Source organism: Rhynchophorus ferrugineus, unplaced genomic scaffold (assembly GCF_030347505.1).
Source record: "Rhynchophorus ferrugineus isolate W39M unplaced genomic scaffold, kcgeb_rfMv2 rfM3, whole genome shotgun sequence".
NCBI lineage: Eukaryota > Metazoa > Arthropoda > Insecta > Coleoptera > Curculionidae > Rhynchophorus > Rhynchophorus ferrugineus.
Window position 1 is genome coordinate 32,578,207 of NW_027472582.1, and position 18,854 is coordinate 32,597,060.

An 18,854-nucleotide genomic window follows, 5' to 3' on the forward strand; every position below is an offset into this window, starting at 1 on the left:
ATCTAATAATGATATTAAATCAATTACAATTGGAAAGTTTAAAAAGTTTGCGAATAGAAAGTATTATATTTATAACGTTTAATACAAAAGATAAGTGATTTTAAGGTTGCGTTGTATAATCATACTTTCTCACTATTCTCTCATAGAGGAGAAACGTTTACACTATTTGTTAGAATGAAATTATTTTAATATGCTTTTAATATTTTATCAATTCCTTCAATTTTAAACTTAGGTATTTTATGTATTTTTATCTTTGTTATTGATTTTTTATAATGTATATTATAGTTTACTTTGTGTACTTGAATACTGATATATAATATAATTAAAGTTAAACGTTATAACAAAATATATAAAGAGAATTATTTATATTAAATTATTTTATAAAATATATTTTGTAATATTTGTCACATATAATTTTTATAATAAATATATTACATATATTTTAAATTAATGATTTCATATATTATACTATTAAATTAATTTCTTAAAACGTGTTATTTCATTATACAATATCTTATATCGACTATTTTGCATAATATATATTAAGAAAATAATATATTCATACTCACTAAAACTCTCATATTTGGTGCCTATACTTGAACTAACAACACGCAAATCTTGACTGGGTTCTTTAAGCTATACCTCAAGGAATTGTACTAATGCTGGTTCCACTGACATGAATATTTATATAGTACTTATCAGGGTGTAAAAAATCCTCATATCGATATTTATCTGGCCAGTTTGGTTTTTATTTACGACAGTGTTTATAAATTTTGATTGACCCCACGAGAGATACGAATTTTATTCAAACAGAGTGCAATAGTTGCTTCAGTATATCGTCGATAGGTCTTTTAAATAATAGATGCGCAAATAATGTAGTTTTCGTCCTAGTTGGGTTTCAACACTCGATTAATATACACTGTACTGTCCGTAAGTGAAGATGTTAACATCATGGATAAAGATTAAGGAGTGAATCTTATTGAAAGTGTTATAGAATAATTTGTTAGACTCATTCGTATAACATGATTTGTTATAATTTGATTAGAAGAAGATTTTCTATTAAATTACGTTTCATTAATTTCGTTAAATAATATTGTCAGTATGAGTGAAAAATAAATAGTATATATTATTATTTTTTGTGTTAATGTGGATTGTTAATAAATTATTATAGCATTTTACTTAAGGAAAGAAACAGAAGTGTGAGTTATAAAGAAAATATGTGAATGGTTTCAGACATTGTATCATATACAGTTAGAAATGGTAAGAAAAATCTATTTTACGCAATTGATTTTCGAATTGTATTGAAGCATTCACTATGTTTCCTTATATATTGTTGAATCTCTGATTTATTACATATAATAACATATTTCTTGTTGCATTCATATATTGGTACAGTAATATGTTGTGGAGCAATTGCAAAGAAATAGTTTACTGCATTTTAAGAAGTACAACTGTACATATTTTACATTCTTTATATTATTTTTCAATCTCTTTTATACTTCTTGTAATTTTAGAAGCTTAAACTGACATTAATAAAATTCGCTATATTATTTGTGTTTTCTTTTAACCGGCTTAGCAGCCATTGGCGCCAAAGCAACTACTGGTGCGATAGCAGCGGAAAATGTTTGGGACTGTTCTTAAGCAACTATCCCATTGATTTGGATCCAGTCAAAGCTGTAACTGGCCTAGATAATACTTGTTGCTTCTTGGATGGTTTCTTAGTCGGTCACTGGCTAGTCGGTAGGTTTAATGTTGAGAATCATCGTTTGTAGTCTACGTAAAGTAGTAGGTCCAGTTGCAAAAAAAATAGTTTGATGAGACTAAAATCCACTTATATGTTTTCTTTTATAAAATTGTTCGTGGGGTTTTAATCAGTATGTTATATTTTCTGTATTTTTTCACGTAATTTACCATGTAATGTGTAATATATTTTGTAATAACATGTAAATGTATGTATTTGTGATTAAATTGCTCATGCTAAATATACAAAACAGTTGAACACAAGAATAGTTTAATTGCAAATCATCATTAATTAAAAAAATGTTCTAGTTCTAGAGTTTTTTTTTATTTGAATGTTTTACCGAAAATATAACTATCACTATCAACTCATCAACTATCGCACCTTTAAAATATGGAAATTGAAAGAATTTTTTAGATTGATATAGAAATAGACTGTATAATAAATGTTACTAAATATAGCACTTATGAGTCAAGATGTATGATGAGATTTTTTTTGTAAAATTTTTTATTAACAATAATTAACCCATATTAAAGCAGTATCGCTTTGAAATTAAATTTGTCACGAGTTTTTAAACGTATTGTACCCTTGGAATGCGTAATAAGAACAAGCCTAACTATTTTATTTTTACATTCATTAATTGAAAGATATTTTATACTTTAAATTAGTGATGGGAACTATCGACTGAAAACAGTCGAAACAGTCGATAGTCAAAAAAATAGCGACTGAAAATAGTAATTACTATTTTCAGTCAAATGCACGGTTCGACTGTTTTTTTCCATTCGTGATGTCAGACGAAGATGTACGAATTCTTGTCTATATAAAATGTAAGATAGGAAAGGACGGAGATAAATGCTTGAAGCAGTTAATTTTAAATGTCTCTATATTCTCCAATGGTAGTATACGCCACAGAGATGTATATATATATATATATATATATATATATATATATATATATATATATATATATATATATGTATATAGATTTAAAGGAAGTAGGATTATTTTTATACTGAATGTTTTGTGGATGTGTAAAAAGGAATGGAATAATCACACCACAAATGTTTTAACGTGTTTTAATATATTAATTGCTATTTCTAAATAACATATCATAATAAATATAAATAGTACAATACAACTTAAATAAAACCTAAAAACTAAAGATTTTCCATAACCATAACTACTAAATAAAATGTAAACATATACCTAATTATTAAAAAATCTAATCCATGATGAACCTAAAAATAATCGTACAATAACTACCAGACCCTTTTTAAATAAAAGTTTTATTTATTTTTGAACGGAAATATTTTTAAATTTGTGTGAATATTATCACGTTCAACTTTTCTCCCGTGAGGCGATTTCTTCGATCGTTAATTATTTGCCCAGATTTGGAAAAAAACTCGTTCCCAGGGGACAGATGTTGCAGGTATTGAGGAATATTTTACGTGTAACTGATATAATTCAGGTAGTTTCATTTTGTGGGTTTGCCAAAAATCCAATGTGTTTTCTAAACTCCCAATAAATGGAATTTCCAAATACTGCTAAATCTGTAAAGTTGCTACAGTACTTGGAGTAATTACTTCTTTCATTCTAGCCATTCTTTTATCAAAATATCTCCAAATGTCAATACATTCTTGGTCAGTAGTTTTGTCTTGAATTTCAAGTTGTGGAACTATATTTGTATTTTTTGAAGTTAGAATGGAAGATACCTCTTTTGTGATAACTTTTTGTATCGCCTCAGCATTATTTGCAATACCAATCCTGCTTTTTTATATCTAGGATCTAAAAATGTGGATTTCCCGCATATCGTATTCATTTCTAAAATTGCCAGTCTTTTATTGATGACATCTAATAGACGATTTTGTCATTTTTTCTCCATCCACTTGTTAAAATCCTGGATTTGATGGAATGTTGCAGTCCTCTTATTAACCGTATAATTAAAGACATCGTTGGGATGTCATTCTCCAGATAACTCGGTGGTCATTATTTCAATGGGCTTTAAAAGTTGAACACATTCTGTTAAGATAGTCCATTCGTTAACAAATAAAAACTGTGGTGCTCTTCTTAATAGCCAACAAAATAAATTGTTGAATATTAATGTAGAGTTTTCCTATCAGAAAATGTATTTATTAGAAATATTTAACAAACTTTATTGACCTCTTTACGGTTAATATTTCTAAAAGAAATTTAACAACTGCTACTGTAAAAAATTCTTCAAATCTTTTGGATCTATGCAATTTCTGAAAACTTTAGAAGCTAATTTTAGTTTTCAAGATTTTGGGAAAAAAGTTTCGACAATCAAGAAGCTTGGACAAAAATCGTGAAAGTTTATCAAAAAAGGATTACCTATTATACCAGTCCAAAGTATTACCTATTATGTCCGTCAAAAGTATCGTACTATTTATCATTTACAATTTAATTTTTTTGCCTTCGAAAATTAGCGTTCCAAAATGTTGCTATATTAATTTACAATACATATTTATTCAAAAGTAAACTACAAAAAAAACATAAAACCACATATATTACATATAAATCTATATAAGCATAAATTCGGCGCATTACTTTCAAGGTAGCGGCTAGGACGGAAGGCCAGAACGTTAAAAATTAGTCGAATGAACTAGTAGAACCGAAAATGGTAACTAAAAGTAAACGACTGAAACAGTCGATAGTAAATAGTAATAATATTAGTCGGACCGAAAATAGCGACTGAAAACAGTTACTAGTAAAAAGAGTCGAACCAAAAATAGCGACTGAAATAGTCGATAGTTAGAAGTAGTCAATTACTAGTCGATAGTCGATTTCAGTCGATTGTTCCCAACACTACTTTAAACAGTTTGGAACAAATAGATAATTTATACATATGCTACATACAATAAAAAAGTATTTGACTCGATGAGATTTAGTTTAATTACTAACTTTGTATAGGAAAATAAAAATAATTCTGTATATGCTTTAGAACAATTGTAGTAAATATGCCTTATCGTTTTTTACTACTTTTATTAAATGCCATGGTAATGCTGTGGCCAATGCAAGGAGACAGCCTTCTTATCGGTAGTCGCGGTTTTGAATCCAGTACATGTCATTCATCAATTCAATTTATGTTGTGATTGTCTATAGACAGGAGCGTAAAATCTGAAAAGAAATTAACATTCCATTTAAATTAGTGATCAGGCTGGGTAAAACTGGATGTTAAACGAGGAGAGTGTTTTGGAGCCCACATAAAAAAGTAGGTCAAGTCCAGATACAATCTGGTTGGTAGAAAAAAAGTTTTATTAAATGAATAATTAAATATTATTAGATTAATTTGTAATTAGTTGTCAATGACTTTGTCATTAGCCTGAAAACAAATAATTTCATTTTAATGTTTGGAAGTAATTTTTTTCTTTGCCTTCTTTTTAAATATCCTAGCATATCTTTTTTATTAATTAGGGTTTATCTGCACTGAACCTATTGCTTAATGTAAGCTCCTACTGTTGAACTATTAGTTAATAGTAGGTAGGTGAACAGTAGTTCACGGCATTAAGCCTACCGACTGGCGGCGACTGGCGACTGACTAACTAAGAGATCATCCCAGAAGACATCCGATTTTATCTTGCTTTATGGACATCCACAATTATAAAGAATCACAAACATAAATTTACAACCATGCCCCAGGTATGATTCAAATCTGCGACTGTCGCAACAGTAGGAGGACCGTCCTGTCGCCTTGACCTCAGCGCTAACCAAGTCTAAGATATTTGGTTTTTTTTTGTTATTTCTTGCATTCGTTTTCTTATATTCTAATTATTTTTCTTTATGTTATGTTCTGATTGATGACTAATAACGTCTGTCTTTAGCTAGATCTAACTTATGAGCAATTTTATATTTAGCTATTTATTTTATAGTCAAGTTTAATAATTTATTGGTCTGTGTTTTTTTTAACTTATTTATTATTTTTATTTTTTATACAGAATAATCGAAAATTATTTAGAATTCCGAGAACTTATTATTTACAACAACGAATCTAGTTCACATTATAGATCAGAATTATATTGTGTTGAAAAAAATCGCAATATTTACTAACAATATTGCCGACTGGCTCGAATGTAATGTTTGGAACCTCCACTATATTTCTTTAGTTAATCGATGATCTTATATTCTATTTTCTTGCGATGATACTTGGTTTTAAGGCAGTAGTCTTATAGAATTCCTTTTAACTTTAAATAACTTGTAAAAGAAAATGAGTGATAGATCGAAATTAAAATTTAGTTCATTACTTAATCAAAGGAATACAGATTTAAATACCATTCAGATATGTTGGTTTGATTCACAGTGATACGGCACTTTTTATAGAATTTTACTTAAGGCAAGAAACAGTAGTGTGCGTTATTACGAAAATATGTTAATGGTTTCAGAGATTGTATCATATAGAGTTAGAAATGGTAAGAAAAATATATTAACAGTTTTTTTTATTTTGATAACTGGTTGTGTCGTTCCCGGAGGTCTTCCCCATGGTGGCTAGAAGCGGATCATGGTTTACGTCTTGCTATCTTAGAGTAAAAGTGGCTATCGCGGAAAGATTCTGAACAACAATATTAATCAATCAATCGGTAATTTTGTAACAATTGATTCGAAATTATTGAAGACGAGTAAGAGTGAAAATATGAGTATAAAACATACAATATGGATAGAAGGTATATACAGTAAAAAAAAGAACCACGAGGAAAAACATCTAAAATGGAACGAGAAAATAAATGGATATAAACAGCTCAAAAGATCTGTTGGAAAAGCTAATAAATAAAATGTACAAAGACCACAATAAAGATATAATAACTGGTTAGAGATGATAGGTCTGAGATGCATGGAAGAGATGGATATAATGCCAATATTCTGAAAGCAATAATATTCCTCAATTCAGGTCCGGCGGAGAAATTGGTATGGTAATTTTGGGTTGAGTATTGAAAGACAAACGATATTTATTGAAACAAAAACCTGTTAACATTTGCTTGCTAACATAGCGGAAAACCCGTGAAATCATATATTAAACGCTTAAATAGAAATCTCCAGTCCACGAAAATCACTCATATTTATTAGACATTATTTCTTCTGATAGTATTAATCATTTCAATCGATTATACATATTTTTTCTGAACATCACTTCACATCATATGGAGAATAATAATATCAATGAAACTTAAGGTTTACAATAAATTTCCAATATTTTATAAGATACACCGAAATAAGTACAATAAATAAGCATTATATAACTTATGAGATTAAAATAGACCAGAAATATCGAATATGCAACAATGTATTAATAAAACAAAAGGCATTCCATCAAAATGTGTGTCTTAAGTCGATCAAAAGGTTATCCACATCCATCTTTTGAAACATTAGTCAATTTGCCTTTCACTTGTTATTTTTTCCTTTTTTCGTGTCTTGTTGAATATATTTTCATAATAAATCGCACAGTTTCTTATCAGGTCTGTTAACGTAAACAACATGATAATTTATTACATCGAAAATATTGATAAAACCCTTTCCGTAATAAATTAATTCTAAAATTATATATAAATGTAAAAAAAACCCTTTCAATTGCTTTCATATTATTACTTTAATTTTATAACATTGCATAATTTTTTTGAAATAGACTACCCATTCTACAACACTTCTAGAATAACACTAATAAACCTCCATTGGTTTCATGAAACAGTCAGACCTTCGACTGAGCTAAATTAGGCGAATAAGGCGGTTGGGAAAGTATATGACTTAAACGTGTGGGGAAAAGATCGCGAATAATCACTGTTCTGTTAGATGGCATATTTTATATATACCTATAATATAGACACATAATTCCAGTTTTTTAAGAACAGTAGCTTTTTCGCAAACTATAAATTTAAATATATTGCTTGCTGGCAATTCGGCCCGATTGAAAACATTTATAATGACGACCACGGTAATCGAAAGAGGTGGTTAATATAAGTTTATATTATTGGTTTTGGTGTGTTTTTTTCTGCTTAGTTTTATTTATGTACGCTATTCGCTGCTTGATCGGTAGTTTCGAGATTTTGTTAGTAAATCCTCTTCATTTAGATATTCAGGAATTATGGTTTAGCATATATTAAACATTAAGGGCTTTTTTATCCATGGAGCATTTTTTTACCCAATATGTCTCTTTAAGTTGGTGATGTTATTAGAATATCTAATCGTCATTTAACGATATTTAATTCTGTAGAAGAGAACCTAGATGTGTAAAATGTTCAGGTAAACATATCACCACAGAGTGTAAAAAAAAGACAAAGAAGCTAAGCCACTAAGTGCAAACTGCAATGAAGTGCATCCGGCAAGTAGTAGAGGATGGGTAGTTGCCAAAACACTATAAGAGTAGTATAAATAAAGTAGCTCAAGTTAAACTTCAAGAAAAAATGAGTGCAAAGAAACAACCGAAAACCGAGGAAGTGCAATAATTATAAAAAAGAACATTTCCCACCATCAGGAACACGGGGCTCAGTACAGCAGAAAATCAGGTAACAGCAATAACTATTAAATCAAGCAGATATAAGGTTACAATAACCGCAATTTATTGTCCTCCAAGATACAATCAAAAAAAGGAAAATTATTTGAATCTCCTAAGCAACCTGGGAGAAAAATTTATAATTGGAGGTGATTTCAATGCAAAAATACAAGATGGGGATCCACAATGACAACAACTAAAGGCAATTAACTGCATAAAGCAGCTGCTGAACTAAGATGTAGTTACATGTTAACTGAAAAACCAACTTATTGGCCGACTGATCAAGAGAAAACCCCGGACCTTCTTCATAGTAAGAAACATAACATCCAACTATATAAAAGTCGAAGAAAATTTTGAGCTAAGTTCAGAACATACGCCAGTGATTCTGACGTTGAGCGAAAATATAATAAGAAAAGAAAGAAACTCAACGTTAACAAACAAGAGAACAGACTGAGAAGGATTAGCTGAAGAACTGAACAAGCGAATGCAACTAAATGTACCCCTCAAGACAACTGGACAATTATGTGGGAATTGGGCACGTGACAATCACCAAAAAGCAGAAGCATTTGCTCAATATCTAGAAAAAACTTTCAAACCAAACAAAACTAATATTGAACATAATTTTCCGGACATAGAAGCTGAAAATTCGATGATTGAATTAGTCGCGCCGAAAGGGTTAACCCAGGGTTAACAGGAAATCATCAGGCTACGATTTAACAACAGGAGAATTACTGCAAAAACTACCAAGAAAGGGAATTATAAAACTCACCAACTTGATCAATACAGCATTTAGATTAAAACATGTCCCAGACATTTGGAAGATGGCGGAAATTATAATGATCTCAAAACCTGGGAAGCCAGCAAATGAAATAAAAGCTTATAGACCTGTGGCGACCGCCACGACCCTTTAGGCCACCACCAATTCACCATCAATAACTACAAAGGTTGGCAACGCCGGTGGATTGGTACCATGCAGTTCTGGAGTATAAAAGGCCATCACGACGACGTCTCGCTCTCTTTTCTTATTACCGTCCCCCTGTAACAGTACCACTTCCACAGCGCTACCGTACTTCCTTCACCTTAACCTAATATCCTGTCAATTATCCCATCGACCACATGTATCAATCGCAAGTTAAAATAAACAACTTTGAGTCAACCAGTGTTTTTAGTTCCCGTGCAAATTCCTTCCAAAGATAGTAGTGAGTGTTCTGATAAACAATCGCAGCGGCAGCTACACATTTCGACCGACTGACCGACCCGACGAACATTCCTAAAATTGGTGACCCCGACGTGATCAAAGTGCCTAACAGGTAAATCAACTCAACATAAGCCACTCGACAGGTGCTTGACACGTGCATGGAAGGATAGCACGAGGAACGGAACTCATCAGCATCACGTGGTCGACGACATCCCACGAGACTAGCCTGATGGACGAAAACCACAGAAGCCCATCATGTATACCAGCAACACATGAGCACCCTCGCAACACGAAACGGGACACGTAACACATTTACAGGTACCCTCAAACAAAGCTAAACGCCCCAAGACGAACGACGTCCTGCTACAACTCCGATGGCAGCTGATCCCGTAAAACTCCTCGCTCAGGTTGGGATCCCCATCTCATCAGCAGTCCCCGGGCGTTTGTTTGCGTGATTGCGGGTGCATTCCGGAACTTGCACCACATATAGGTACGTTCCACGGCTGTTCCACTAGGAGGGGAGTTATGTGGCGACCGCCACGACCCTTTAGGCCACCACCAATTCACCATCAATAACTACAAAGGTTGGCAACGCCGGTGGATTGGTACCATGCAGTTCTGGAGTATAAAAGGCCATCACGACGACGTCTCGCTCTCTTTTCTTATTACCGTCCCCCTGTAACAGTACCACTTCCACAGCGCTACCGTACTTCCTTCACCTTAACCTAATATCCTGTCAATTATCCCATCGACCACATGTATCAATCGCAAGTTAAAATAAACAACTTTGAGTCAACCAGTCTTTTTAGTTCCCGTGCAAATTCCTTCCAAAGATAGTAGTGAGTGTTCTGATAAACAATCGCAGCGGCAGCTACACATTTCGACCGACTGACCGACCCGACGAACATTCCTACAGACCTATATCACTGCTACCAGTAATATCTAAAGTTTTTGAAAAACTTCTGTTGAAAAGAATAAAACCAATCATAGAGAGAAAAAACCTAATACCAACACACCAGTTTGGGTTTATTAACAATTGACCAGGTCCACAGAATAACAGATGTTATTGAAAAAGCCCACGAAAGTAAAAAAGTATGCTCAGCTATATTTTTATATGTAGCACAAGCTTTCGATAAGGTTTGGCATGAAGGCCTTATTCATAATCTACAGAAAATGCTACCAAAACAACACACCGAACTATTAAAATCATACATTACAACCAGAATGTTTAGAGTCAAACAAGAAGAAGCTTACTCTACAATAAAATAATCTAAAGCAGGTATACCACAAGGAAGTGTACTGAGACCAATGCTTTATCTACTTTACACTTGTGATATACCACTAACGGAAAATATTACGATGGCTATATTTGCTGATCATACTGCGATTATAGCTGTCGGAGACAATAATGAAGAAGCCTCACGAAAATTATAACAGGCAAGAGACAATATAAATAATTGGACAAAATCTTGGAAAATAAGAATTAACGAAAGTAAATCTGTACATGTGCAGTTCATCTATAAACAGACTGTACAAGCACCCATAACATTAAATAATACTATCATTCCATATAGCAACAACGCTAAATATTTTGGAATGAATCTCGACGCAAAACTTGGCTGGAAGGAACATATAAAGAAGAAAAGAAAAGAACTGGAATTGAAATATGGGAATATGTACTGGCTAATTGGAAGAAAATCACAAATATTAGTACATAATAAATTGCTATTATATAAGCAAATATTGAAATCTATATGGAGATACGGTGTTCAATTATGGGGATGTTCTGCAAAGTGTAACATAAATAAAATACATATTTTTCAGAACAAAGTCCTAAGAGGTATTGTGGGTGCACCCAAATACTATAGCACTGATTATCTACATCGAGACCTTCAGATACCCACAGTCAGTCAAGAAATCAAGAGAATTGCAATGAGGAAAGACTCCATTCTAACACGAATATTGAAATATTACTATTGGATACTACCGGAACAGGACACAGACTCAAAACAATCAAACCGTCTGATCTTGTGTAGTGTTGTGTAGTGAGGTTCATATATTAAAAAATTCAGCAGTGACATGTATAAACATTATTTCATCAGAGACTGAAATAGGGCCGATGGGTCCTCCTAGTTATATACCTGGATTTAAGTTATCATAAAGACAAATTGTAGGTTAGACGGAAACGACTAGTAACAATATATTAATTAAATAATGAAAAGATATTTTTAACGATCTTTAGTATCTATCAATAGTTGATTTGTTTGACGTTAATTTAATCGGTAGATATTGAAAGACGACTAGAATGTCCTGTGTCCATTCATTATCTTCGACGTGTTCTTCAAAGATACTAATCTCTCTATTTTGTTAACTTTATTAACTGATGACATTATAGCTTCAAAATTTGACAGATATCTCTTCTCTCCTATTAAACTATACTAATCTAGCGATTAATTTATATTGTTGAGTTTGTGTTGGTTTCATCTAGCAAAACTTACGGAATTGTATCTTTGATGACTTGACTTGTAATGTATGACTTGTAAAAAATGTGTTAAAATAAAAATAATCAACTTTGTGTACAACTTACTTTAATATAAAGTTAATGTACAATAATTATTTTTATTATTAAAAGTATTAGCTAATAATTACAATAAATATTGATTAGCAATGCTTATATTAGTTTATATATCCTTAACAATAATAAATTCCAAATCTTTTTGATTTTTTACCATTCTAATTCGCCAGGAATATATTTCTCAATTAGTTTTTCGTAGTAGGGCCATAAAGCTTCAATGTCTGGTATTTCTGTGCTTTTTGTATATAGATCGTATTTGCTAAAGTGAAATAAATTTAATCAACGAAAATAAAAAAAAAATTGCAATAACTTACTTAAAAGCTAAGACCCATTTTTTAGTTTCTGTTTGGTCTTTTTCAGTCATTAAGTAGCCATAATCTCCACCAGAGTGCCATGGATAAAAACTGTGAAACCTAAACAAATTGAAATTATTTCGTTAAATTGTTTCAGAAACTGTCGAATGTATATAGATTACCTTATCATATTTAGGGCCTGTTCTGGAAGTTTGGATTTGTTATGTTTTAACATTCGGTATAGATATTCATCATGACCCCATGATATTGTAAGATTATCTAATCCACAATTTGGTTCGTACATTCCATATTTTGTGCTGTAATAATAAAATGTCAACAACGTGAAATAACGAATTGCAATTATTATTATACTATATTCGTATTAATTATTAGGTGTGATATTCAGTATTAAGAAGTGTTATTTAGCCTTTCACCCTAATTTAAGTTTCCATGACGGTTTTTTCAAAATTATAATAAGTTCCAGAAGATTAAATACTAATAATAAAATTAGTTTCGGAAAAGATGTCTGTTCAAACACTGGTAGTAATAAAACTAAATTCATTCATTAATTATAATAATTAGAAAAAATTGTTAGTGGTACATTTATGTTATTCTGAAAATCTATTACTAACTCTTTGAAATACGCTTTTTTTTTTCATTTTTAATGTAATCTATTTTTGCCTACATCAAAACTTCTTAATATTTTTGATAGATGTAGAAATGTAACGAAGTCGAGAATTTCAAGTTTACATCTGGACATTTCTGGTATACCGATGTGATGCAAACTTAACTAGCCAAGAATGAAAATTTTAATATATGGGCGCATCGAGCGCCGGGAAATGCTCATCTGCATTTCGACATCAATTGATATATAATTGGAGGCTTAAAGGGTCTGGGTGTTTAAACAGCTACTAGCTAGTATTAGGTCAATGTAAAGTAAAGTGAAATTTGTCCGAGTTCGCAGGTTTCACATCTATATCTACGATTTGACTTACTTGTATTTAGGATTCTTTCCATCAGGATTGTTATGGAAAGAACTGTCGCTATAAACAATACTGGGTCCCCATTGCGCTCCTACTACGAATGTATCTCCAACAACGCACCACTGCGGTTCATCGTAAAAAGCCATAACCTATAATAACCTTTTAAATTGTGTATTATTTTATCAAAAATGTAATGTTTTACCTTGCCGGCATCATGAATGAGTCCAGTTAGTTGAAACCAATCATCATTGGGGAAATCTTTTCTAATTCTTTCAGCTGTTTGGAAAGCATGGACAATATTAGGAATGTCAACGTCAGGGTCACTTTCGTCAACTAGTTCGTTCAGTTTGATTAGTGCATCTTTCATGGTTGCTTTGAATGTATCGAACTTGCACCATTTTTCAATTTTACCTGTGAATTTACTATTCTTTAGATTTTATTATCTCTTATATATTTTATACAATATTCTATTCAGTTAGAGCTTTTTTAAAACTTGAAGTTATTTTAATCCATTCAAATATACAATAAAAATGTTAGGTTATTCAAAATTGTGTAGCACCATCGTATACTTAACAGTTTACGTATATTTCTGTATGTAACGTATACTTAACAGAATATAACTCATATTCGACACCATTTTAATATCTGAATATTTTGATACATCAAGCTATTTGCACAATATTTACACAAAATTGATTAAAATGATTTCTGAGATGCAAAAGAGATTCTATTCGTGTATTACTTCCAACCAAAATTGTTTTAATATCTAGCTTATTCATATCTTGCAGGCCTTACTACAGTGTTGGAATTACTACAACTTTTTAATATCTAGAGTAGGATTATTTTAAGAACAGGGTAATTATTTTCAAGGTAATATTTGACTTGGGGTATGTTTTAAATAAGATTTTATATTAGTTATATATATGAAATCTGGGATCAGAGCATAGAAGTCATAGAATTGAAGCGAACCAAACCACATGAACTTGTATAGTGTATAATTGTTTAATCTTAATTTGGCTTAAGAAGTGTAATTTCTAAAACTACTTCAATTTGGGAAAGACATGCTGATGTATTTATCCCACATTCGCCTGCACTATTCATGCAATATTCATGCAAATAACAGGTCAATTGAAAAGTCTCCGGCCTGACACATAGATGGCGTTGCTAGAATTAAATCCATATGTTTTTTAGTTAGCCCTAACCCTTAAAAGATGCGTATATAAATTTGACAGCTGTCGATCATTGTTTTATGTGATCATTAGTTTGTGAATTATAGCATTTTGTGTGAAGCAACTTTTGTTATTGTAAAAAAAATGGATAAATAGGAATTTCGCGTGTCGATAAAATATTGCTTTTTGAAGGGAAAAATACAGTTGAAGCAAAAACTTGGCTTGGTGCCGAGTTTCTGGACACTGCCCCAGGAATATCAACCGTCAAGGATTGGTATGCTAAGTTTAGACGTGGTGAAATGAGCACCGAAGACGGTGAACGCAGTGGACGCCCAAGAGGGGTTGTTACCGACGAAAACATAAAAAAAAAGATTTTGAATGGCTGTAAATTGAAATTGAATGAAACACCAGACACTCTAAAGATATCAACTGAATGTGTACATCATATCACTCACGAATATTTGGGTTTGAGATAGGTCTACACAAAGAGGGGGCCGCGCGAGCTCATTTTTGCCCAAAAACAACGATGACTCGGAGCAGTGTTTGAAGATGATCAAGCGTAATAAACCCGAGTTTCTGAGTCGATATATGACAATGGATGAAACATGGCTCCATCATTTCACTCTGAAGTTTAATCGACAGTCATCCAAGTGGGAAAACGCAACAGTCGGCTGGCAAGGTTATGGCGTCTGTACGCTGGGATACGCATGGAATAATTTTCATTGACTACCTTGAAAAGGGAAGGACCATCAACAGCGACTATTACAGCGTTATTGAACCGTTGGAAAGACGAAATCGCCGAAAAACGGCAGCATTTGAAGAAAAAGAAAGTGCTGCTTTACCAAGACGATGCACCGTGTTACAAGTCAGGGAAAACGATGGCAAAAATCCATGGATTTTGCTTCGAATTGCTTCCTCATCCATCGTATTCCAGATCTGGTCCCCAGCGTCTATTACAGTTCTCAGATCTCAAAAGAATGCTCGCTGGGAAGAAATTTTCGCCGAATTAATAGGTGATCGCTGAAAATGAGGCCTATTTTGGAGCAAAGGACAAATCGTACAACAAAAATTGTATCGAAAACTTGGAGGGTCGTTATAATTAGTGTATCACCCTTGAATGACTATGGTTTTACTATGGTAGGCCGGGGACTTTTCAGCTGATCTGTTATAACGGAATAATAGTAATAAATTACTATTATATTAAGCATATCTAATTTAGAATGTAATTAAAAAACTGATGATGTAATTTTGTACATGTGTTTTTACTTTTGATATGTTTTTATTCTGATCATTCATTGTATTATTAAAATAATTTTACTATATCAATTTAATTATTCATTCTTATATTCTATATATATATATATATATATATATATATATATATATATATATATATATATATAAATATATATATATTTTTATATATGCTGTATGTATATATATGCTGATAATTAATTACACTATATCTTTTGGCATTAGAGATGTTATTTTAATTTAGTTAATTCTTCTGATAAGATAATGTAAATATTTAACGTCACTATTTTTTATATATCAACAAATTTATCAAATTATGAAATTTGTAAACTTTTTATGAAAGCAACTATTTGGTAGGCGTGTATTATCAAACCCGTTTTTTTCATTTGCCTAGAATATCAGAAACGTAATGTATTAATAATTAATTACTATAGTATAATTTTAAATTATTTAATATAATTTTATTAAATTGTAAAAATACTATTTATGGCAGTAACATATATATAGTTTTATTTTAATTTTTTTTATCAAGTTAATTAAATTATGTTTTATTGTTTTACAATTAGATTTACTCACTTTTTACGAAATCGACAGTTTGATAGGTGTGCATGTCCAAATATGTTTTCCTAACTCTCTCTTGAATTGGGTCTTCTTGGTCGATAGTATAGTTTCTGAAGGCGGTTAGTTCTTTTTGGGCAAATTTTGCTTCGGGTCTGAACAGTTCCGATGGGTCGATCATATTTACCGGTGCAGCTTCACTCTAGCAATTTGAAACTTGTTAATTAATTTTTGATTATTGGTCTTTCTCTGTATTATTTTGTCGTTTGTCCTAATTCAGTAACTGCTAATATTAATTGATGAATCATATTATTGTAATTAATAAAATCTAATAATGTTTAATAATAAAGATAAATGATTTTATGGTCGCGTGGCATACTTATACTTTCTCACTATTCTCTCATACTGGAGAAACATTTAGAGAATTTGTTAGAATTAAATTGAGTATAATATATTATGTGTCTATTACACTAATAAATTAATTTAATAAAACGTGTTTTTGCATTATACGTTATACAATATATTATATCGACTACTTTGAATAATGTATTATAAAAATTATATATTCCTACTTACTAAAACACTCATATTTCGTGTTTATGTTATGCGTGAACACCGTACCAATCTTGACTCGGTTCTTCGAGTTATATCTTAATAATTTGTACTGTAATTGGTTCCGCCAACATGTATACTTATATAGTACTTATCGGGGTGTAAAAAATCATCATATCGATATTTATCTCGCCAGTTTGTTTTTTATTTACGACGATGTTAATACATTTTTATTGTCCCCGCGAGACATATAAATATAATTCATATAGAGTGTAACAGTTGCTTCAGTATGTCGTTGATAGGTATTTTAAATAATGCATGCGCAAATAATGAACTTATTGTACTAGTTGGGTTTCAGCACTGGATTGATAAATACTGTACTGTCCGTAAGTAAGGATGTTAACATCATGGATAAAGATTAAGTAGTGAATCTTATTGAAAGTGTTACAGAATAATTTGTTAGGTGCATTCGTATATATGATTTGTTTAAAGGAAGCATTTTTGTTATACTACGTTTCATTAATTCTGTTAAATAATATTTTCAGTAAAATTTAAAGTCATATTTTTATGTTAATGTGGATTGATTATAAATTATTATACCATTTTATTGAAGAAAACAAATAGTATATGGTTTTATAAATTGTATGATATACTGATAAAAATGGTAAGAAAAATATGTATTACACAATTGTTTTGAAGCATTCATTATGTTTCCTTTCAGGTTCATATTACAAGTATGAATATGACTGATTCGTTCAAGCTTTACGAATGATTTTGAATACTGCTGTTGAATCTGCGAGTTACCAAATATAATATTTCTTGGTGCATTCATATATTAGTGCAGTAATACGTTGTGGATCAACTGCAACGATAAAGTTTACTTAAGTAGTTAAATATTTTCTGAATATTACTTTTATATAAATATAAATAACTATTCCACTGTTTAATACATCACTCAGAAAATAAAAAAATGTAGTTTGTCGGTGACAGGAATGTCCTCATACTGTTGCGATAGTCGCGGGTTCGAATCCTGCTGGGGCATGGTTCTGAATTTATATTTGTAATCGCATAAGTGAAGAGTATAAAATCCGACAAGGAAAATAATCGCAATCACGCTCGTAACCAGACAGGGTAATATCGGATGTTTTCTGGGATGATCTCTAAATTGGTCACTCGCCAATCGGTAGGTTTAATATCAAGGGCCCTGGCTCGAAGCCCGCTTTAAGCAGTAGGTCCAGTCCTAGTTAGTAAAAGGGAGACTCTAAAACATTAAAGGAAGACATTAAAATTAAAAGAAAAAATTTGGAAGTACAATTTTACATATTTTATATTCTTATGTATTATTTTTTAGTCTCCTCTATTCTTCTTAAAATTTTAGTTTGGCATAAATAAAATTCGCTACGTTATTTTTGTGTTTTCTTTAAGCTAGGCTTAGCAGCCGTTTTCCTACTAGTGCGATAGTAGTGCATAAAATTTGTGATAGTTCTTAAGCAACAGTATAGAATTTGATAAAGAATAACTATCCCAGTGACTGGTTTCCGGTCAATGCAGTAACTAACTGGTTAGTACTGGTTAGTTAGTGCTTCTGGGATGGTTTCTAAGTTGGCCACTGGCTAGTCGGCAGGTTTGTTGTTGAGAAGCGACATTTGTAGTTTATGTTAAGCAGTAGTTTTGTATTGGTCATGCTCAATATACAAAATAATTGATGAAAGAAGAGCTTAACTGGAAAAAAATTAATTAAAAATATTCTACTAAGAAATTCTGATGCACTTAATTTTTTACAACTATTTCTATCAATTCATCAACTATCATATTAATCGTTAACGTATAAAAATTTAAAGAATTAATCTGATGTAGAAATAGGCTATATAACATTGTTCTTTTGTCAATTTCTTCATAAATAATAATTAACCCATATTAAAGCAGTATCGCCTTGAAAATAAATTTGGTACTTGGTATTTGAAGTAAATAAAACGTATTTTTTTATTTTAGGCGTAATAAGAACAAGCTAACTATTTTGATAGCCGCGTTTCTTATT

General features: G+C 31.3%; 2 protein-coding genes and 1 long non-coding RNA gene across 4 annotated transcripts in view; 1 reads left to right on the plus strand and 2 right to left on the minus strand.

The window, feature by feature from the left end:
• Nucleotides 1–760, minus strand: part of Miox (Myo-inositol oxygenase) — a 6,332-nt gene extending 5,572 nt beyond the window's left edge. Inside the window, exon 1 of the mRNA XM_076399055.1 lies at nt 570–760. Within this exon, the coding sequence (XP_076255170.1) occupies nt 570–581 (12 nt within the window). The 5' untranslated portion in view covers nt 582–760. The remainder of the gene's footprint in view (nt 1–569) is intronic.
• Nucleotides 761–1,278: 518 nt separating this feature from the next.
• Nucleotides 1,279–1,550, plus strand: LOC143193095 (uncharacterized). Its single transcript, XR_013004941.1, has 2 exons — nt 1,279–1,404; nt 1,444–1,550. It is a non-coding gene; the product is annotated as an uncharacterized LOC143193095 (long non-coding RNA).
• Nucleotides 1,551–12,003: 10,453 nt separating this feature from the next.
• Nucleotides 12,004–16,985, minus strand: LOC143193092 (inositol oxygenase). 2 transcript variants are annotated; one of them, XM_076399056.1, is made up of 7 exons: nt 16,841–16,985; nt 16,283–16,466; nt 13,486–13,694; nt 13,296–13,432; nt 12,483–12,617; nt 12,322–12,420; nt 12,004–12,266 (listed from the first exon to the last, which is right to left on the minus strand). In XM_076399056.1, exons 1-7 carry the CDS (start codon nt 16,850–16,852, stop codon nt 12,158–12,160), a joined length of 885 nt encoding a protein of 294 aa, XP_076255171.1. In that variant the 5' UTR covers nt 16,853–16,985; the 3' UTR covers nt 12,004–12,157. The 2 variants fall into 2 exon arrangements, with proteins under 2 accessions (XP_076255171.1, XP_076255172.1); XM_076399057.1 differs by having other exon boundaries at nt 16,283–16,480; nt 16,841–16,932.
• Nucleotides 16,986–18,854: the final 1,869 nt, after the last annotated feature.

Bases quoted from the DNA above. Each gene is read 5' to 3' on its own strand.
- LOC143193092 (XM_076399056.1), bottom strand. The intron at 13,695-16,282 runs GTGAGTAAATCT...GTAAATTCACAG, and splicing joins AACTGTCGATTTCGTAAAAA to GTAAAATTGAAAAATGGTGC. The intron at 13,433-13,485 runs GTAAAACATTAC...AGGTTATTATAG, and splicing joins TCATTCATGATGCCGGCAAG to GTTATGGCTTTTTACGATGA.